The 23,494-nt window shown below is 39.1% G+C and overlaps 1 protein-coding gene across 1 annotated transcript in view; it reads left to right on the top strand.

Moving 5' to 3' along the window:
• Positions 1 to 23,494, top strand: part of LOC118421652 (neural proliferation differentiation and control protein 1-like) — a 74,978-nt gene that overhangs the window by 12,574 nt on the left and 38,910 nt on the right. The window contains exon 3 of the mRNA XM_035829086.1: positions 3,673 to 3,792. Coding sequence (XP_035684979.1) covers positions 3,673 to 3,792 — 120 coding nt within the window. The remainder of the gene's footprint in view (positions 1 to 3,672; positions 3,793 to 23,494) is intronic.

Below are 23,494 nucleotides of genomic sequence, written 5' to 3'. Positions count from 1 at the left end.
ATCCCAACTAACAACAAATTCTATTCAGGGATGGAAGTGAAAGCCCTCAGTAGTTAGTTTAAAAGTGAAATTATATGACTACATAGATGATACTGAGGGGTGTTTGGCTTTGAACAAAGTGTGGGTAATCAGGTACAGGTCCGGACCTGAACCTGTACCTGAACTACATGTTCAAGTAAAATTCGATCTTCCAGAAGCATGTTTGAACCAATAAAAACATGTTTCATTGTTTTAGACACATCATGCAAAAAAAATTTTAACCTTACAAATTAAATTGCTTTTTTTTTCACACCGACTGCATGGGGCTCAGAGACTGCTATCAATGGTAATTTCATGGTAATTTTATCTGTCAAAGTGGCCATCCTTTGACCTGTTATCCTGCTTGGCTTCTGTTAATTAGATACAGGTCCAGTACTGGTACACCAGGGTTCTAGTGTTTTGGACCTGTACCTAATTGATTGTGCTGGCACTGTATCCGTACTGGTACACAGCACTGCTATAATACATGTACCATTACCAACTACACGCAGTCAGAGAAAAAAATTATGAGTTGCCTGCAGTCACCATTCTAGACATGTTAAGATGCCAGATAAGTCGTGTGCTCCGCACCAACTCTAATTCCACCCACAGGATATTTAATGACGTGCATTTAGACCTTTCCACTTCAAAGCCCACATTATTAGCCACCTGTGGAGGCGTAAAGCTCCAACCTTCAGTTGCTACTATCACTTGCGAATTTCCTACGCGGACATTCGTTTTTCCTGCAGACAGACTCTTAGGAGGCATGAAGGCAGGGTTCATTAGAATACATGTACCGTTCATTATGCGGTATGTTAGCACCACGTGAGCGCTCCCCACATGTACGCTCGCTCATGTAACTGTCACTCCCTACTGCACTTCAAATTGGCTTGTGGGGATCATACAGAGCTCATCACGTGCGCCATACATCGAGCTTTCGGCCTGCTAGGAGAGATATTACTTAGTGGAAGGATCGACCAGTGGGAAGTTGTAGGATCTGTAGTTTCAATAAGGGAAGGACTGTTGCCCAAGGAGAATCATGAAGATGAAGGATACCGTGAGATGGGTTCTGTGCCTCTGTGTACTGGAGGCTGTCTCAGGGCAGATGATGCGGTTTATGAACAGACAGAACTACAAGAACCTCAGTAAGTAAATGTTCAAGTTCGATTGTGTTGAGCAGAATATGTGTTTGGTAACTGTTATATTCTGCAGTCTTGGTTTATGAACAGACAGAACTACAAGAACCTCAGTAAGTAAATGTTCAGGTTCGATTGTGTTGAGCAGATAAAATACTTGTTTGGTAACCGATAAATTCTGCAGTCTTGGTTTATAAACAGACAGAACTACAAGAACCTCAGTAAGTAAGTGTTCAGGTTCGATTGTGTTGAGCAGAATACTTGTTTGGTAACTGTAACAGTTATATTCTGCAGTCTTGGTTTATGAACAGACAGAACTACAAGAACCTCAGTAAGTAAATGTTCAGGTTCGATTGTGTTGAGCAAAATATGTTTGGTAACCGTTATATTCTGCAGTTTTCACTCAGATGTATTAAAACTGGATCAGTTGACAGGAAGAATTTCATGTTTTGTAATATGGACAATGGTTTTATGCTGATTAGTTGCATCAACAGCAAATACATGTATATTCAATGCTTATACTTTTGGGCCGTGATATTTACTAGACTTTTTACAGTCACGATAGAAATCTTGTTCAGACAAAAACAGCCGACAGTGGGTACATATCTTCTTAGTTGTCATAGTGACCACTACCTTAAAAAAGTAAATTTATTGAAAAAAGTGGCAAATGGTATACCGTTAGTTTACCTTTATTCGTGGAGTAATCTATGTCAGTTGTTTTGGAAAACGGCAGGGAAATTAATATAAGTTGACGGACGGTGGTTTAAAATTGTAAATATTTTTAAGATAGCGCAATTTTGAACCACCGAACATCAGCTTGATATAGGTTACTGAATGTATAGAAATTAACTGTAACGACATATTATTAAGAGGTGTGTACTGGTATTTTATTTCTTCATCCAGGTAAATCCTTTTTTTTAATTTCTGAAATGGAAGGGAAGATAGTGTTTGACTGTAAAATCAATAAGAGGCCTACTAAATATGGCTTTCCTGTCTGGCCGCCTCTCTCATGCGTACTGTTAGCTTATCAGTCCCCATCTGTGTCTGTGGAGTTTATTGGGCTGGCTATCATCATGGCCATCTTGGGTATTGTCTTAAGCACCCCCACAAGCTTCTGGCTTCTCCCTAGACTGTAGTCATGTAAATTGATGCTGTGAACTGATGATAACAATCGGAGCATCACAGTTTACAGTCAAACCACTCGAGACTGTTTTGTCTTCATTATGTGCAATTGAACTTGTCAGATCCCACCTGTTTCAAAACACTGAGGGGCAATTTGGGAATTCGATATCCCAAGCTGGTAGTTTTGAAAATTTGTTGCCCTCTCTTTGCAATTATTTGTTTCAGACTGAATGTTTTGGTTGTTAAACTTGCCCTGTAGGTAAATTGTTAATGCAGACTCAAACACAGTCATATATTCTCTCAGACACCAGGAAGATTGTTTCAGATACGTCTACAACAAGTAGATACAGAATGGACGGGTATGAAGTTAATGGCCCTCACAGGTAAATACACAGTCAATCATCATCAAGTGACTTGCAGATACAGATAGTATGTGATAAATGAGTTAAAATGGGGGAAACTAGAGAGAGGAAAGACTCAAGTTAGCAGCCTTGGATGTCAACAATGGTAGGATGAAGTTTTTTGGGGGGATGTTCCAAATGAATTGCTGGTTAAACTTGATTCAAACATACCCTTAGTACAGGTCTAAATCAAAACTTCCTTCTTTATTCCTTTCTTGACTTTTGCCTTTAGGAAAATTGATTTCTTAAATCTTAAATCCTTCCAAAAATCCTTTCAACATCTGCATTGCCTGATCATCTAATGTTCTATTAGTAATCAATCATTTGCAGTGTACTCAAGAAAAGAGCTTGCCTGTTTTCCAACTCACTCACACTCTCTACATTCCAGTTTGCCACCTGTACTATATATCAAGTCAGCAATTTATTTTAGACTTCCCATCTTGTAAGACAATTGTGTGAACAATTGACTTCCACTGGCAGAAAGCCAATGAATGTTCCTATGGTATCTATCTAATTTATCTATCTATATACAGTAGGTACTGGTCGAAACCCCTTTTGGGGTATATCCCGACAAGGTAGGTGCACGGTAGTGTGGCTGGTGGTGGTGCAAAAAGTAGGTGCAATAAACAAGAACAAAACAAGTGAAAAACAACAATGTGAAGTGCCAGCCATACTATATACCTAAGACTACTTCAGTGGAATGGGGAGACCCATGTGCTAGGCTAGCCCCATCTTGAAGTTATTGAGTGTTGATGCAGTAACTATATGTGTTGGGATGCTGTTCCATTCTATTGTTGTCTTGGGGAAATAGCTGGCTCTGTATATGTCTGTCTTGCAAGCGAGTGTAACATACCGGAGTGGGTGTCCTCTCATTGCATTAATGTTAGTGAGGTAATTGTCCACAGGAATTGCTACAAGGTTGTTGATTGCTTTGTAAAGCAGTATCTATATTGCATGCAAACTGTATCTATAATTCATTATTTTGCCTTCCACAGATGATGTGCGGTGCTCCAACCTCGCCTGTCGGCTGGCCAGACGAGGCGAGTGCCAGGCCGACACCCAGCAGTGCGGCCCGTGTCAGGAAGGATATGTGGAGGAAGGGAGTGTCTGTAAATGTAAGTTTGACACAACAGACCAATACATTGTCTTTGGCCTAGTTGGGCAAGCTTATTTGGTATCTAGTTAAAGCCTTTGCCAGGATCCATAGTGAGATAGCCTTATTAAATCTCGCTTATAGCAACCCGGCCAACATTCGCCGACTTCGCGGCGAGGGGCCAGTTACACCCTGGACAGCAGAGTCTCCAGGACCCGTCCTTCGGTTCCAGGACGGAAATTTGCTTAATATTGGGACGGAAAAAAATTCACCCAGTCCATCCAAAAATCTGATTTCATGACACAAAATTCAGATCATAGATATTTTCCTAGGCTTAAAATGACAGACTTAACTTAGTAAATTAACAAGATGAGCTCCCAAACAATGAGTAGGATGGAAAACATTAAAGCTGGAGACAGGTGAACAGAATAGATCACAACCTCACATTATAAGCATCTCCCCTCTCTAACTCTCCAAACAGAGTCTGTCTGTTGTAACATTGCAGATTCTAGAGAATACAACCTATATGCATGTTATATACATGTAAATGATACCGACAGCTACTAGCAAGTTGGTATGAGAGCATTTTGTAAATGGCACTTGAGATACATTTACCAGAACTTTTCCATCCCCTAATGCACATGTAGGAATTCCCACTAAACACAGCGATCATTACAGCTTCGCACAAGTCTTCAGGAGTCACGCATCCAAATCTCAGAGTCAGACCACAACGCCCACTAAGTCCTGCAACATGCCATGTGCTTCTACTTTTACTTGAACCTCGGTAATCCTCACCATTCCAAGAAATCAATCTTAAGGATTCACCTACTGAAGCTGTCCTTAGCACTGGGGTCCCTATTTACATTTCATTATGCATTAGTACTGTACATGTGTGTCGTGTAAGTATACTTAGTGGGTCCATGTATTAATATTTTCTATCAGGCCCTTAGCACTTATAGCATCAGCAAGCGTACATTTTCTGTTGTTCAAGTTGTAATTCTCAATGTACAAAATGTACAATGTAGAAGCCTGCTGGTTGGTACATGAAGCTTCTTACGTTTTGTTTTTTCATTCATTCTAGTTTATTTTGATATCCTTTAGCCTTGCAGGATGCTACCAAATTTGAAAGTTAAACAGCAATGTCTGGATAGAGCAGTCGTTGTGGCAAATATGTAATGTTGGCCATACCCAATACATTTTTGACAACCTGTGCAAATATAACACCAACTATCCAAAAGGTGTTACAGTAACTATATGATGCTGAAAAGCAGTTTTAAAAGAAAATCAGCATCGACTACATTACGTATACATACAAGGAAAATCAGTATGAAAATCCCGATGCATGCAAATTCAAAGAAAATTTTGCACTCATGGTCTACTCCATAGAATTGTTCATTTTGCATTAGTTATTAGATCTAAATAGAGATGGTTTATTCCTTATGAGTGATTTAATGCCTTGATGAATGGTAGTGAAGCAAGTGCATGTACCATAAGATATAGTGGTGTAGATAAAAGGCTTTATTTGGCACATGAGATTGACTGTGGAGTGCAAGTTTCCACAGCTTGGGAAGCCTAATGGTGATAGATGATAAGAAACTCAAAAATAAGTCTCTATATGACTGTACATTTACTCCACTAAAAAGAGAGATCAACTGCAAGATAAGTGATTGTGCAGCAGATTGCTTAAGCAAACCGTTTCAAGTTGCCATCTGAGAGTAACCAGAAAAATTATTGCCATTTAGAGTACGCCCAGGATAGACCAACCTGGCATGAACTGTCGATGTCTGTTTATTTATTGTTTATTGTTTATTAACTCCTTAAGTTGTTGACAATTCTGCAACATCTACTCTTCCAGGTGTAGCCCTTATGCATATATCAGTCAATGATGCCTGGGAATGATTGATTTTACTGAATCATGTTTACTAAGAACTTCTCCATAATATGAGAATCAAGTTGCTTGTCAATAACTATGAAGATTAATAGGCATGAGTGACAGAATATGAAAAGAGGTCAGACATTGGCCTATTTCTGTTATAGAGCAGGGCTGAGGTCACTGAATTAATGGTGCTCAAAGGGACAGCTCTGTGTCATCGATTTTCCCAGTATCATGTGAGGAGAAGAGACAAATACATGTAGTTGACATGGGTCTGACACTCGGTGTCATTCTCATCATTTTTAGGGTGCATTGTTCAGTACATTCATGATTGTCATGATTGTGCTGTGAGTTCCACCAAACTGAACAGTTACTCTGAAGCAACTGGATATGATGGTCAGACCATCCGGTGTCTTTCATCGGTGACAAAGGAGAAATCTTGTTGGAGATGGCTTTTATATCCTACTAGCTGTAAAAGGATATAAAAGTTCTTTTATGGCACAGGGACTGAAGTTTGTGGTGAATGCATGGGGAAGAGAGATTTTTGCAGTGTCTTAAGTTTGCATATGGCAGTTCAGAGTGCAAAACTATAAATAGTATGATGTGCTTGGAACGCATATTCCCACTGTGATAAATCCGCAGTGGAGATGTCAATGCAAAAACAGTTACTGTAAAAATGAAACTGTGAACGTTTACAATACCTGCACATGTAATTGCTTTGATTTTGAAAGTACGTACTTCAACATATGAATTCAAAAGTTGTGTCTTATAGAAAAGCGACCCCAAAATTTCCCATTTATGGTAGGATGTGTTTCCACAACGCTCTTCAAATATACATTGTATGTATCTGGTATACCCGCAAGGCTGTTTTCAATGATATTGCTATTACGTCCATATCACAGCCTAGAGTTATGCCGTTTGAAAACATCTTTCCGTGCTCCTCAGATATCTCGATTGACGTCAATTCTCAGCATGGGAGATCTTTTGGTAATGCATTAGTCTAAAACAGTCTGTGGTCTACGTGCGTGATTGTCTCTTGAATGAAAGACGCAAGCTTTTACTTCCTTAAGTTGTTGTGAGGATGAAAAGGACAACATATAGATCATAGGGATAAGATGTCTGACTGTGATCTTTAGGATTCTAAGATTCGAATTCACATGTGGCTGTAGAACAAATCCTTGCTTTTAGAAATGTCATGTGGGACAAATTGTTTTCAAACAAAGAGTCCTTGATATTACCTTGTGTCAGAATTCAGGACTTGTCTAGTACATTTTTGCAAATAGATGTACTGGCAGGCTTTTAGCTAGGATTTTATTGTAGCGGGTCCATATTTCTTGGTGAGTCATGGTAAGTGATATAGGCACCACTATTGTAGGGAGGGGGGGGGGGGGCAGGTGCATCCACCTTCCATAGTGCAATTTCATAGTGAGTTCTTGATAGTATTAAGTTAAAAAGTCAGAGAGGTCACAGTAGATGACTGTGACCACAGATGACCTAGAAGCACCCCTGGTCAATCAGAATTTCATGCTTGTAAGAGGATCTGCTCCCTGGTCTAAGGGCGTCTAGTGGCCCCAATTTCTTGAACATACACATGTACAATGTACATGTAATTTTAAGAAAAGCTTTGACAAATTGCTGACTAAAAGCCTGTACATGTGTACTGGTACACCTACACTTATCCTGAAAATTAAGGTGCATAGGGAAGAGCTTGAGTGCACGACATGAATAGGCGAAACGATAAGAGATAAGAAAGATTGTTTTCATCCAGAGTTGTAAGTGGAATATAAGTCTAAATTAAAAACTAAAATAAATTAAGCTTTGAAAATTACAATGAACCCAAAATTTTATGGCTAACTTTGAAATTTCAAACATGTAAATACAATATGCAACAATTTTTTTATTATATTTTTCTGACCTTTACAATCCGTCATACGATTATACATGTCAGTAAGTCAAGTAAGTCAAGTCAAGTACATGTCCACACTTAAACAGTCAAAAATGACAAACTACAAGGTGTGTAGGTGCACAGCTTCAATTTAAGATGTACGAAAGTGCATACATGATATGCATTCAGTATTTCGAGGTCTGGAGTAACAACTTCATTTTTCAGTGGCCCAATTAGCTAATTGGAACGTAGCTTCGTTACTTTTAACTAAAGGAAGGATTAGCAATGCTTTGAAATGCTCATTGAGAAATTCGACAAGGATTACTTTGTTTGTGGAATCAATAGTGTGGTAACAGATGTCAAAAGCCTCCGAGGGCAGAAATCGATAACTGGGGATGTTTGATGTATGAGGTATGATGTATGGTGCGTGTTGTTGACGTGGCAGTCCCGTATATAGAAGGGATGACGCAGTAATGTGCTGCTCTCTCAGTTGGAATTCCTGATCTTGCTTCTTGTTAGGCTTTTAGCATTGGACTGTCGGGGACTACTTTAGTGTCTGCCATGAATGACACATTATACTGGAAATACTGTACTACTAGTAATGTATTGTACCTCACTGGTGTAAACCGGATGTACGATGTATGTATACTATGTAGCCTAGGCATGTCAAGGCGTCATTTGGATCTGCTTTTCTTAAAATAACAAGAAATTGGAAGCGCTAGGCGTCCTTACACTGGGGAGCAGATCCTCTGACAACCATGAAATCCTGATTGACCAGGGATGCCACTGGGTCATTTGTGGTTACTGTCTTCTACTGTGACCTCCCTGACAGTACTTTGGCCCTCAGGATACCTTAGAATTTTTTGCACCATTTTAACTTCGAATTCTCTCATACTCTGCATAATGGAAAGTGGATTTTCCCGGCCCCCCCTACAATAGTCACGCTTGTAAGTTGCGAGTGAGGGAATTTGGACACCCTATAATAAAATCCCAGCTAAAAGCGGATATAACGGATAAGGAAGATGATGAGAGATTGAAAGGATGATGGATGATGAAAGGACGATGATGAAAAGACGTCTGACAATACTTCCTCCTCAATGGTGCAAATTTCATACTGCTTCCTGTCATCCATTATACTTGTTATGAATTGTATGACAGTGTATAAATGGTATTTAGTACCACAGTGAGGTATTTTCCTAGATGATGGTTTAAATGCTTAGAGGAAATGATGGTCTACATGCTTAGAAGAAACAGTTGAACTGCCCATTTTGTTTTCAGATAGCATTCCAGGTAGAAAGCAGAAATTTCAGGTACTAGCCACTACAACTAAAGAAAAAAACAAGGCACAAAATGCTTTGTTTTTACTGTTTGGTCAAGTTTTAGTATGCTTATATACAGGTGCTGCAAGCCTTCATCTATCTTAGGTTGCTGGTAGGCATTTTTTAAAACAAATTACAGTTCCATAAGATTGGTTTGTGACATTGGGTTGAACCAGAATACAAAATACTGCAGTGCACTGCCTGTGTAATCAATAGATCTTTAGTCAAAGGAGGATTTCATGGAGCAGTGCAATTCAGACTGAAATTCCATACTCGTAGTCATAAATTGCATTTTCCGAAAGAGGTGACAAGTATCATGTCTGTGCGTCATGCAATTTTGTAAACAGACACTCAGACATGGCTTACTAATAGGTTGGTGTGAGCAGTGTTTTGACCTCTGCAGTAGAGTTTTTGTTGGTCTTCAGCCATGCAAAACATCATGTGGAAATCAATAAAGTGCTATCATCACAGAATAAAGGCTTCCCATCCATTTGGCTGCTCTCCTGATCAAGTAGTTGGAACAGGTGGCCCTTTCACCCCCACATCCTGGTTCACAGTTCCTGGATCAATATTCGGTTTACAGAGAGGTAGGACGTACCATCTCCTGCCGAGGGGTGGTCAAATGGATCTTCAAGTTATGACAATGAATTGCTATCGCTAATTTTGTCTCTTTCTTGGAAGTTCAAATATACAGTCAGAACATTTTTTGTGGAATTCTGTGACAACATTTACTGATTGATTCTTACAAACCTTTTAGATATACAGCAATATATGAAGCACTGTCTCACCTCTTTTCGTGTGGCCCTGTCCCTATTGATTTCTGTATGATTTTTTGCTTGAATTGAAGTGCATCGGGTCTCGTAGGAACGCAGAATTAGTATTCACTTCAAAGATTGCCGTTGGAGCGTAATTGTCCCAGCGACCAATCAAGGATAGGTTGCAGAATGTTCGGAGCCCCGCGTCGGCATGATTGCCTGGTCAAGTGGATTGGGCGCTGCCAACATTGATTAAGTCTTCAAACTATGTGACAAAGATTTGTGTTTTTCAAACAACACTGGTGACGTGGTTTTGCAATTTGTGCTGAAATTCACTGGAAGGACTCCTAGTTTGCTACGGAATATTTTGGGCGTGTTTTGGAACATGAAGTCGCTGTTATTGGTGGTGTTTTCCCTTGTCCTGGCATGGCACCTTGCCTGTGGAGCTGAGGGTAAGGCCGATTTCATTTTTCTGCATGACCTCAGAGGCTCTGGTCATGGCTATTTGTAGCCGTGATATGTGGCCTGGCATGAGATGGTATCACGTACTGACAGTACTGTAGATATTGTGGATATGGGAGGGAAGAGTATGTACCTTATCTTATGCTTAGTTGCTTATCTTACCTATTTTTCAGAGTAAGGATAGAGATCGTAGCCAAGCAGAATGTCTATGTTTCTGCCAAGAGGGATCTCCATTGGGTAACATTCAACTTTAAAGACAGTTAGAAATTTCCAGGTTCGATTCGTGTCACTTTAGATCAATGACTAAGGCTATAGCAAGTAAATTCCATGGATGACATCATCTGCAGACTTAAAAAATAACGAGATAGGGCCAAAAAAACAACAAGATGGGGTAAAAAAAACAAGATGGTAAGTTTTCAAAATAAACGCCATAAACATCGTAACAAGATTTGAAGTGACAAAATGCAGTATGGCAACATTCCACCAACGAACAAGACATTTATTCCTGTATTTAGGAAGTGAACTAGTGTAGTAAAAATGACACTAGTGCGGTAGACTGGTATCACTAACCATGTTGGCAACTACACTCATGGGTTTCATATTGGTGCCACTCTTACAAATACAACTATCTAGCAAGTTTCACTTCTGTAACTGCAGTCATGTCTAGCTACCCTTTCTAGTGTTAATTCTATATACAATTGTTAGGTTACAACACAACCTACAAATGTACTTACCCATTTTGGTCCATCTGGCCACCCCTGAAGAAGAAGAAATTTTTTTTTTTTTGAAGAATTTTTTCTGAAATCAGGCAAAAAGTCATGAGCATGCGGATATCATCCATACAATTTACTTGCTGTGACCTAAGGTTTATGAACGCAACTGACCGTCCTAACACATTCCTATCATTCTGATTGGTTGACAGAAACTCCAATCAGGATCTATACAGGTAGAAAATGGCAATCTCCTCCCCGCCATATACATTACCCACCCCTTCAATTACCCCACAAAAGTAGTTGATGCTTTATTGCCCTTTTTATTGATTAGTTGAGTAGTATTGTTTTATGCATACATGAAAAACACAACTTTCAACTTTCAAGACAGTGATAAAAGTGACTGTGCAAGACACTGATAAAAATGCATCGTTTCTTTGATGGTGTATTCAGGAAACGATGGGATATAGCAGCATAAAGAAAAAGAGGATGACAAGATGTACATGTACATGTTGTTAAAGAGCATTTTCCTCCTTTTAGATATCTTTTATGGTCTAACAATAAAGATCTAAAATGCATTTACCATTCAGTGGTGGACAGACACAAATTGAGTAGGTGAATCTACTGGACCATGTGCACAATTATGTCCTTTTGTTGCCTTCTTGGCCCTTCTCTTTGCCTCGGCTGCAGCTATTCTCTCTCATTTAAATCTTGAGATGCTATGTTCTCTGTACAGTATATTTATCTAGGGGTGGGTACCGGTAAGGATTGTACCATTTTTTTTACAAAACCGCTTTTCCTTGTTGGACTGGTTCAAAAAACGGACCTGAAAAGAAATCAGTGGACCAGATGTTAGATTGAGTTCAAAATGACTGGATTATATTGGTAGGGGATTACATATTTTGGCACTTAACAGTTCAAGAAAATAACCAAAAGAATGAAAGTAGAGTAGAGTTTATAGACTTATATATTATATAGAGTTTACATGAAGACAGGGTTGTAAAATGCCAATGGGAGTTGGTTGATCCACCAAATAGATTCCTTTCTAGAAAATTGGACCATTGTGTTGAATATTGCCCATTCACAAGTTTTCACAGATAGTTAGGTCCAGGTTCAGGTCCGGACCGGACCTGGACCTAATCCTCTGGACCTGAAACGTACCTGCATTTTCTGTACTGGTATAGCCACTGACTATATGTCACAGCCATATATTCAGCCAGTATATGGCAGATGTCACAGCCAGTTACTTATACATTTACATGGTGTCTCCTGAATGAACTACGTATACATAATGTTAGACATTAACATTGTTTTCAATATTGTTATCTGACAACAGGATATGAATATGTTGGTGTTTCTACATGTAGACATGTTATTTCATGCTGACAGCCAAATGTTAATGTAATGTTTTGAGATATAACGTCAAGTCGTCAGCAGAACTCATAAAGAAGGAATCAAGAAGGCGTGACAATTGTAGGGGGGTCCGGGGGCATCCACCGTCCATGCTGTAGAATTTTTGAGATTTTAAAGTTAGAATGGTGAATTCCAAAGGATCCTGAGGGCCAAAATTACTGTGAGAGAGAGCACAGTAGAAGACTGTGACCACAAATGATCTAGTGGCATCCTTGCTAAATCAGAATTTCATGCTTGTCAGAGGATCTGCTCCCCAGTGTAGGGCGTCTAGTGCGTCCAATTTCTTGTTGTTTTTAGAAAAGCGCGTCCTCATGATGCCATGACGCATGTCTGGCTAAAAGCCTGCCCTAGATATGGCCTAACTGCACAAAGTCTGCATGCATAACATTTTTTTAGTCCAGTACATGGTAGTTGCTTGGGATTTAATGATTTATACATACTGTACATGTAATATTATAGTAAGTAACATCTTTTTTAGAAAGTCATGTTGATTACTAACCACTGTAGTTTCAGCACCACGGATATACTAAACTTAAAATATTATTTTCCAACTTTAATGTAAGACAAACAAAAACATTTTAAGACACGCACATCATTTTTTTATGATAACAAAAAGCTTGGTGTAAAAAACTCATTTTCTAGAGAAGAATCTTAATTCCGCCATACTTTTTCATACATGTTGTATAATTATTATTATAGACTGTTTAATAAGACAATTTTGAAAGAGCGACAGAAGAAAAAGGAATATACATGTATGTGTTGGAGAAGCCTGTTTCCATCTGTTTTCGGAAGATTACTCTGCTCTTTTACTACCCAGTTTGAAATAAATTGCCTGAAAATTAAGTAGGTATTATTTTGCCTACAATCTCAGCGGGATCCCTTTGCTCCAATTTCCCGACTTTAATAACCTACATTATCTCTGTTATCCGAAACCATCAGTCTTAGTGATGATCAGTAAGATAAGAGTCTTCTAGGAGAGCCAACAAAGGATCGATATAATACCCCAGGTCTGTAGAAATATATCAGAGTGTTGATCAGAAAGGATCTTGGTAATCTGCTCTGGATTGAAAGAAAAATGTGAACCATTACTCATTATAGTTAAGGCCCTGAAGCATGGTGATGATGATGATTTCTCATCATTCCCTTGGCTAAGACAATGCTGTTTACGTGTACTTTAGACCACAGACAATGGTAGCGTCTTCGACATATGTTTTGCAATGCTATGTTGTGAATACTTTGAATTGCAGTAACACACACACACACACACACATACAGAGCTTTTCCTCTTCCAAAAGAGGTGGCCATATGTTTTACAAGTTTGACATTTTTTTAGGAATACTTTAAATTCTGAACAGCTTTTGGGATTCACTGTCAATGTCAGTTACACTAGGCTTATTACATAAGTCTAGTTATTTCAAACTCAACATAGAACACATCAAATCTTCCCAAAGAAGTGCACTGGGCTGATGTTGTACAGGTTCAACATTTTTTGTAGGGAAACTTTAAATTCTGAACAGCTTTTTGGACTCACTGTCAGTGTCAGTCAAACTAGTTTTAGTACATACATGTAAGTCTAGTTATTTCAAAGTCAGCACAGAATGCAGCAAATACATCTTCAAGTTCAGCCCTGGGGGCAAGGTAACTTCTAGGGGCATTAAAGTCTTAGCTGAGCAGACAGTGATCGATTATCTACCATTATACATCTTGCACTGAGGGAGACCGTTTTCTGATCCTCAGCTTTGTACCCCTTTTAGGCTATGTATAAAGGATAGCAACTAAACTGAACTAGACTTAGATTGATGGGAGGTTTAGCTACTGGTGGAGTCTATCAATGTTGAAAGAGACTTGAGAGTCTCTGAGGCATCAAATGTTTTTAGAAGCCGTGACAATGTGTAACGGTAGATTGTGAAATATTAACAGTGGTTTAATTTGTGCAGTTTTCGCAGTGTCCTTCTTGTGTGAAATCACCCATCCAAAGCTCAGTTCAATAGTCGAAGCACAGTGGAAATGCTGGAGAAACACACCATGCTGAAGAGGAGATATCTCCTGTGTGTATCATGCCTTTTTCTCCCAGTCAGAGAGCTTCTAATTTTTGTTTTAGAGGATATACCTTTATGTCTGATAAGTTTCCTTATTACAAATTAGAAACTGTGATTCTTATTTGTTCCTCTTGTGATTCCTGGTAATCAGTCATACCCTAGGAGGAGAGCTGGGCAGAGTTGATGGACAACAAGCTCCTATATCCTTATCTCTGGAGCTAATTATGGGTGAAAAATCAATTATCCACAGATATTAGCTATGATTGTATTGGGTTTTGTTTCTATATCCTTCAGTCATACATAAGAATCACGGTGGAAAAGTGTTCTAGTATGCATTGACTGTATTCTCCAAGGTTTCTGTCAGGGGATGAGTAGTTGCTGGGATTTCTCATGGCCGCCACGCATCACCTTTGCCACAAAACGGAACACTTAATGCCTTTTAGATGTAATCACTCTGACACTGTACGGCCAATTTTCAACTAGGTGCAAAGTCTGGGGGGAGTTTAGAGTTTCCATCTATGCAGCTGCGCATCATGGTTTTTTTCCGGTCTAATTGTTTCAAGCCAATGTGTTAATCTCAGAGCAAAGCTGGCCAAGGAGTATAGCTGGCCTAGGGGAGTCAGATGGGCACCAGTAGGCAGCTGACCTCCTTTGGCCTGCTATACTCCTTGTTCAGCTTTGATACTATTATATATCTTATGCCATCGGAAATATGCTTTGAGATTACAATGTGTGTCTGTTTTCTGCTCTTTTATCTTTCAAATAGCTGACCAAATAATTCTACAACTTCCGTTTGCTTGTACCTAAGATTTGCTGTTGATGTGTGTACAGTAAGTGCAAAAAATATACTCCGTCCACTGCCTAGCTATCTTCTATATGCTTCGTTATACACTTAAAACACCGCAGAACCTTTTCCCTTCACTTGTTACCAATAAGTCCCTGCAAACTTTGAAATATTCTGTATGCCTTTGATTTGATTGAACAATTCCAATTCTTTGTGAATCATGTCAATCGAGTTTAACTTGTATCTAAAAGACAGCAAGTTTTGATTTTTAACTCAGGCTGCTAAGATTATTTATTTATTTATTTGCCAATGATACAACTCATTATACGGATCTGCCTAGGCAGCTTTGGGCTTGTAGCGGCAGATCCACAGAGATACAGACGAACATACATCATCGGTCGACGTGATCGCACATGTTCGCACATGTTTACACACGACGGGGTTATACCGCCCCTTACGGGGTGACATACCCTTTCATATGCGCCAGGTCTCCCGTCCGGGTGAATGATGTAAATCACCGTGAGCCAAAGCTAGGTACTCATTTTCACCTGAGTATAGTGAGGAAAGCCGTGTAAAGTGCCTTTCCCAAGGGCACAAGATCAGTAACACGGCAGGCGGATTCGAACCCGCAACCTCTCGGTCACGGGGCGAACACGGTCCCACTGCGCTACGCGGTCCCACACATTATTGCCAACAAGACAATTCTTGGTAATATTCTTTCATACATGATGATTGTACTGTAATTCACGGTTGTCTTCTCTGTACCAAACTTTTGTGGTCTTAGAAAGTTTAACTTGTTCTCGCCACTAAATCAAATGTTCACAGTGAATGAATTTTGTTGAAATTTGTTATTGTCACCAAGACGAATTATTTGTAATCAGTAATGATAAGTTTGTGTTACAGTCATCACCATGAAAACCATGAACATAAATTTTAGAGTACATTGAAAAAATCAGGAATTACAGTATTTGCAAATTGCACCATACAACATAAATCGAGCATGGGCAAATGTCTACCTAAACCTGAACAGCACTTAACAATAAAATACCCCAAGCACATGTACTTCAGAAAGTTGAAGGCAGCCGTAATTACTACTTCTGCCAGTTGAGATTGCCATAACATGTCTGAAAAGTCTCAGAGTGTCTCCGCTTCATTCCCCAAGAGCGAAGATTTATGGCGTAAACGCATTACTGCAAAATGTCTAGTGTGCGTCAGGAAACTGGCTGGCCGAGGGATTGCCATGATTTCATATAAGACATCCCTTTATGTGAGTGGGCTTGTTTTTCTGGGCAATTAGACTATCCCTTCATGAATTACTTAAAGTATTGTAAGATGTGGGATGTAGAATCATGTACGTATAATGATAAATGCACAATCTGTGTACATGTGATGTTAACAGGTCTGGAGGTAATGGCTTTGGTATTTTGATGCTATACAGTGAAACTTGTATTAACGACTACATCCATAAAACTACCATCGGCCTATAACGACCGCTTTTGGCCGGTCTCGATTTTTTTCCCCATAGACACAAGCATTAAACAACGTGGCCAAAGCGACCACTTGTCTTCTGTGACCGCAACCACCCGGAATCCGGTCCACATACAACAAAATGTTGCGGAAGACGAGCGCCTCATTTTCAAGTGTATAACGACATCGATTTTTGATAATAGCTCCGGGAAATTTTGCCAAAATTGGCTTGCAACCGAAACATGCCGAAAATGATGATTAGAATATGCACGAATAATATTATTTGATTGTAATGTTGAAGTACAATTATTAAGATTTTTGTTGATGTTGTTTGAAACAAAATTCTGTACAGTTAGTATATGTGAGTGTTTAACTTTGTTAATATTCATCATTAGAATCTGTCTATGTCAAGGAAAAAGTTTTGAAACTTGTTCAGACTTCATTTTAAATCGGGAAATGAAATATTTTATCGATTCTAAATCTCGAATGGGAAATGTGCCTTTGAGCCTTAGTCAGCAGAAAGTTTCATTTTCTGATTTTGAGTGTGTTTTTCCATGTAACTTTTTCTTTCCAGGTAATAAGAGTGCTATTTTTAAATTTCTGCCACTAACTAGCTGTGCGCAAAAGGAACACTAGATGATTGCTTCCAATTACGAATTTGATGGCATCCTAACAAGACACTCAGTCTCAATAGCACTTACGTACCCTATGCATTATGTACAGGATAATTGTTCTAGTTCAGTAATGAGCAACACATAACTCCCAAAAGTACAGGCAAATCAGCACGCATTATGTGAACTTTCAGTAATAATGCTATTATGTATCGTCATTACTTCACTTGAGGAGACAATTAATTCTGATTGGCGCTGTTATTGCTTGATTGGGCGTACTGTACGTGTAGTGTCATGTACATTGTATATCCTTAATTCTACGCGTCATTATGATCGAATGTCACATGTTATGCTGCCTGACTCTTAAATATGTGTTCCAAGCCATAAATGCTCATGTTTTGATGGCTTTCTCAATCCCAGCAACTTTAGAATTTCGTAAGTTACATATGCACATACACTGTACATGAAAGGCTGTTTGTGATACAAAGTCCAGTATACACGTTCAGGGGGCATAAAAAGATGTAAGTTATAACACATGTTCTGGGGCCGCTCTATGATGTCATTGCCCACAGCTGTTCCTAGAAACCTTTTCTCTCAGGTTGTATAACCGTATAAGCAATTATTATTCCGTTTATCCCAAAGTTCAAACATGGCGTTTTGCATGACAAGCCCCTCTTACGATCCCCATGTGGAGTCTTAACATTGTATCACAGTAATAATGACTAGGGGGGAGGTATCAAAGTTTACAGCCATTATTGAAGTCAAGACACCAAAGGTTTGAAGCCCTTTGAACATCGAGTAAAGGGAAATTACGAAAGAGTACACAAATGAGTATTGTTTCTACAATGTACACGTACATGATTGTACATTCTGAGTATACCTGCTATCACTATCAAACAGATGATACACCATCCCACATTGTACATGTATATCCGTTGTTTTCTAAAACTCGATATTTAGGGATATCAATTCAACGGAGTTTGACATGGTTTCAAATTGCAATATATTCCAAATGTTGAAGTTTAATACTATCGTCTGTCGACTTAATATCCCTAAGTACAGATCTGTTTTCAAAAGCAACGGATATAGGTTTCCCCACGGATAAAGGTGAACTAACATTAGTCCTTGGATTGCTTGTGACTCTGTTCTCTTAAGGGTACCAATAGATGCAGTTGCCTTCTATGTTCTGAGTATTCTATACCCTACTCGATCATTTGGCTGTATGTGTTATGCAATGCGCTTTTCTGGTGTTAAAGTTATACCGCCAGTCTATCACTGTTGGGCACTGATGGCCCCCTTCTGTTATTGTAAGTCAGCACTGAGGCTGCAATTAGCAAGGAGCATTGGATTTTAGTCAGTCTATTGGAAGGGTGATGTAAAACATGAACTGCATTGACCACGCCTACTTCATCCTACGTTGCAGTACACTCAACAGTCAACGTAAACTGTTTGCACAATGGCTACGTCCGGGTCGGTGTGCCTGTGAGAGCAGCGCACCACTCAGCTTAAAATCCATCCTAAAAACTTTAGAATCATGGTGATTTTCAAGATTTTCAGGATTCTCTCCTTTTTCTTGTGTTTGATGGGGGTACACTGCCAGGCTCCTGCTTCACAAGGTAAGGTCTTAGATGTGCTTTCTTTAAGTAGGCCTCAGGTGTTGACAAGCTACCACAGGAAAGTGTGTGTGTGATAATCATCTTCAAACAGTTACATAGGATCGAAAATATGCCTGTCACCTTTTGGTGTCAAGCTTCTTGCCAATAGAATCTCTCAGGCCCTGTTTTCTATTAGACTTTGTTAAGGACGAGAATTTTAGGATCTTAGCAGAATGATGTTATAGTAGTAAAAAGGTTATCTTTTTTAGTGTCGGCTTCAAGTACATTCAACATTTGCTCCAAACATACTTTGAACTCATTTAGGTTGCCTACTACATTCAAAATTTAAGACAAAACTCTGGTGGATTTGTTTTCTATTTAAGACTTTTTGTAGGAAGAGAATTTTAGAACCTTAGGAGAATGATATATTAAAAAGGTTATCTTCTTAAAAGTGTGGGCTTCAACTACATTTGTACAAGCAACCTTTGCTCCAAACATACTTTGAACTCATTTAGGTTGCCTACTAAATTTTACTTAAGACAAAACTTTGAATTTTGGATCACAATGGCTGAGTGTCAACTTTTTAAGTTCATAAATACCTTTAGGAACGATTTGTGCATGTAGACCTAAGGTGCCATGTATTTTAACGTACTGTTTGCTCGATGACTATTCTAATGTCAAGGACATGTGCATGGGAGTCTGAAATGTGCTCACATCCTGAAATTCATTCCTTGTTTTGATAAACACGTTATGGATTTTTTATGGTAGGGATCGGCTTCTCGTTCGATCCACGGAAGTCACCTTTACAGGCCACTAAGTGACTAAAGACTCACTCCTAAGTTGTTTGCGTAACGTTGGAAGTTTGTACAAGGCCGTGTGCCTAACAACCACATGACGCACGTTGTACATTTATATCATACTAGCTTTCCCTGTTCCAGCACTATTACTTGTAAAGTGGTTGGTTGTTAATGGTCCGTTCTCCCGTGAAGACTGCAACATTAGCCTTGTCAAAGGACGGACAGTCCAGCCTGTCTACAACAAACACTCAACAGACTTGACAAAAATGGTCACAGTAGACATGAAGTAGTCTGCTTTATGGATAGGTTTCATAATGCTTTGGTCAGTATAGACTGAGATACTCTGTAGTACTAATAGTAGTCTTGAGACCACGAAGTATGTAATGCCTGCAGTGGGCAGCAACAGTAGTTCTTCTGCAGAGGTGGCCACTAGACTAGTACTGCAGGTCTGATGGTATAGATGTGAAAAGCTTTATCTGTAGTCAAATCAGGGTTCTAACCAGCATCTGTCCTTCCATTCTTTGACGGAAGTTTGACGCTGGGGATGGACAAAAATGTCCCCTGTGGTTGCAAAATTGGCATGTAAAGATAGAACACTGGGTCAAACATAGGATATTATCTATAGCTGAGATTCACAACAGTTTTATAGGAGGGAAGAAGCAGAAGTTTTGCAACTAATTTGCATCTTGTTGCAGGCTTATTAATAAAAATTTCGCTGCCACCTTACTAGTATTAATGTGCCGACACAGTTGCCGCCGGCCGTTACGAAAGTGACTTGGCCCCGAAGCTTTATCTCATCAAAAACTGTCTATTTTTATCAAAGGGACAGGCAAATGTCTTTTGCAGCTACACATCTAAATGGGATGCCGATTTTGTTTGAGCAAGTGTAATGGAACCATGATAAAGTAGACTGTGACTGTGAAGAGCTTTTGACCATGCTATCATATCCATCAAATGCACGTCAAGTACTGCACATGGGGACAGATATAGTATGTCATTGATGGCTCTGTGAATGGGAACTATCCGGATGCAATCCATCAAATAGACACCTTTTGTGTTGGAAATGGAGTTTCGTGACATCACCTTAAACATTTATATGTGTCACAGCTATAGAGAAGCCGACGTACAGAATATCGTAGCCACAAAAATTGAAAGACGACAGGAAATGGTTTGTAAAGCAAATCTACTAAATATAACCAGGCTTTAAGCCATGCAGCCTGGGCGTCATGGTGTCATTTGGATTTGCTTAAATTCTTAAAATAACAAGAAATTGGAAGCACTAGTCGCCCTTACACTAGGGAGCAGATCCTCTGACAAGGATGAAATTCTGATTGACCAGGGATTCCACTAGGTCGCTAATGTGGTCACAGTCTTCTACTGTGATCTCTCTGACAGTAATTTTGCCCCTCAAGATAGCTTATATATGAAAACTCTGCACCATGGAAGGTGGATGCCCCCGGACCCCTACAAATAGTAGCGCCTATATCACTTACCGTGATTCCCTATAATAAAATCCTAGCTAAAAGCCTGAATATGACAACGCCATGGAAAGGAATATTACTTTAATACTTAGACTATCAAAAAGTTTGTGCCTGAAACATTTTAGCCGTACTTTGAGCAAAGTTTGAAGACCTTTCTCACACAACATCCAAAGTACAAAAAGTCACCTTGAACGGGAGCAAGGACTTCATGATGCAAATCAAATGATACTTTTTATATGCGAAAGCAAAACTTGTTGCAGTTTGAATTGATATGCATTCAACTGATATCACTGTCGGTAGTGTGAAGTGCTTGCTCCCACAAGTTGTCATTACCCATCAAGACCCTGCCCAAGGGGAAAGAAAACACTCCATGAAATCAGTTGTGCAATATTGTACGTATAACTCACTGGATGTGACCTGTTGAAAATTCAAACGACCATGACTGTCTATTGTGAACAAGAAGACCATGTAGAGGAGGCCCTTTGACTTTTATGGTAAAACTATTGGCACTACATAAAGGAACAGGAAATGGTTTTTGATAACTACATCAGGCCTCGGAATTCATCTTTTGGAATGAGTGCACAGGGTAAAAATTGGGTTCACAACATTACTAAAATGTCAACACAGCCCGTAAACCTTACTGCCCCTCAATCAGAATTTAATCAAGTTTCCAACTTCAAAAAATTTTGAAGTGCTAACGTTAGTACTTGTAAATTTTGAAGTCACTTAATATACTACATGTATACACCAAATATTAATGTTCTATAATTTTATTTTGTGTTTCTAACATTTACTAATAGTTAGATGGGATATCGTCAAGAATATACAGTATCATGCTGTATACATCTATTACCGAATGGATGAATGAATGAATGAATGAATGAATGAATGAATTTTTATTTAACATGTATTATACTATTACATTAACTCAACACAGATATGTATGAGCACCAGTCCATCCACAGTCAAGGATTCGTTGCACAACTCCAATCTGCCATTTGCATACGGTATATCTAGCCCTGTACGGCTGTATTTGAATTAACGTCATCCATCAGAAAAGTAGTTTCTATGAGCAAAGTAAACTTATAGTGGCACTCTGATCTTGATAACAAGTAAATGCCAGTTGAAATAGATTTCTACAGTCCTGGGAAAATGACTGACATCCTATAACGGGACAAGAACACTTCTTGGTAGATATCTGTGGGCGAAAAAGATCAAGCCTTTTTTTTTTTTTTTTCTTTAAGTTAGTCCATCAAATACTTAGAATGAAGTCCCAGCTTCCTTCATGACGTAGGTACTTTTGGATCAACATGCCAGAAGTGGATTGTACACGCACACGAAGATTCACTTCTGAAGAGATGATGAGGTGTGATAGTACGTGTACAATGTAGAGTACATTAACTTGAAGGGGTGATTGATTGTGTGAGATCTCTTCTGGTTTCTGTCCTCGTTGGGGCTTTCTGGACAACTCTCAAAATACACATTGACGTTTGTCATAGTAATGTGTTGAATGGTTGCAGTTGCTTGTGACTGGATATGATTACGATCAGACTAGCTTGGGTGGTCACCATTTTTTTTTAAATGACCCATTCCATTATTTTTTTAACGATCTCAGCTTGACATAAGGCCTAGGGAAAAATGTTTCATGTTTCTCTACCTACCCTAGAAAAAAACTGCTGACCCAGACTTTTTTTGAGGTGTACCGACCGACCCTGATTTTTTCAGAACAAGAACCAGAAACATACCATTTTTTCCTGGGCCTAAGAACTTTGAACCGTAAAATGTTTTCAAGCTACAAGGACTTAGTCCTCATTTACAGGTGGCTCTCTTGACCCAAGTCACAAATTGACTTTCAAAATGGCAGTTACCCTTTGCAGAATGCGCTTATCATTAATATCAATAGAGCCGGCCTGTCGCTGTTGTTCCTGTGTTGGCTGAGAGACCACGAGCCATTGTCGCCATGGTTTGCACCCACTCGCCATGTGTGTTCGTGATGGAAAGTTTATCAGCTTACGCCAATGGTCACCTAGGAAACCGAACGTGAACAAAGGCTCTTGTTTTCTGGAGGTTTCGTGGCCTCACAATAGCTAGGATAAACCCTACACAGCTGGAATTATATAAGATGGTAGTGCAGACTTCAATGTATGCATTGGAAATGTTATGGGCAATGAAGTTTTCATTGTGTTTTAGGAGTACAGAGCTACAATGGTATGAGCAGAATGTGTTCATTAAAAAAAGTAAATCTGCACTGCGACAATGGCTAATATTGATTTGAACCGGAGCTTTTGTGTGGTATATTGCAATAACACGGCAAGGAGGTAAATATAGGGATACGCAAAGTTATTGGAGTCTTTTTACATGCGTGATGTCTGTGTATTCTGTCAATGTTTAAAATCATCAGATGATGTGTTACTCTGTTAATGTTTTATAAACTGTGTACATTGCATTTGTTTTTACTATGAAGCCTTAATGGAAAGAACTGTTGAAAATGATGTCAATGAGTTATAAAGAAACAATTGTACATCACAAACAT

This window comes from Branchiostoma floridae, chromosome 8 (assembly GCF_000003815.2).
Source record: "Branchiostoma floridae strain S238N-H82 chromosome 8, Bfl_VNyyK, whole genome shotgun sequence".
In the NCBI taxonomy this organism is placed as follows: domain Eukaryota; kingdom Metazoa; phylum Chordata; class Leptocardii; order Amphioxiformes; family Branchiostomatidae; genus Branchiostoma; species Branchiostoma floridae.
Note: the sequence above shows the minus strand (reverse complement) of the source record. Positions and strands in the feature narration are given on the sequence as shown.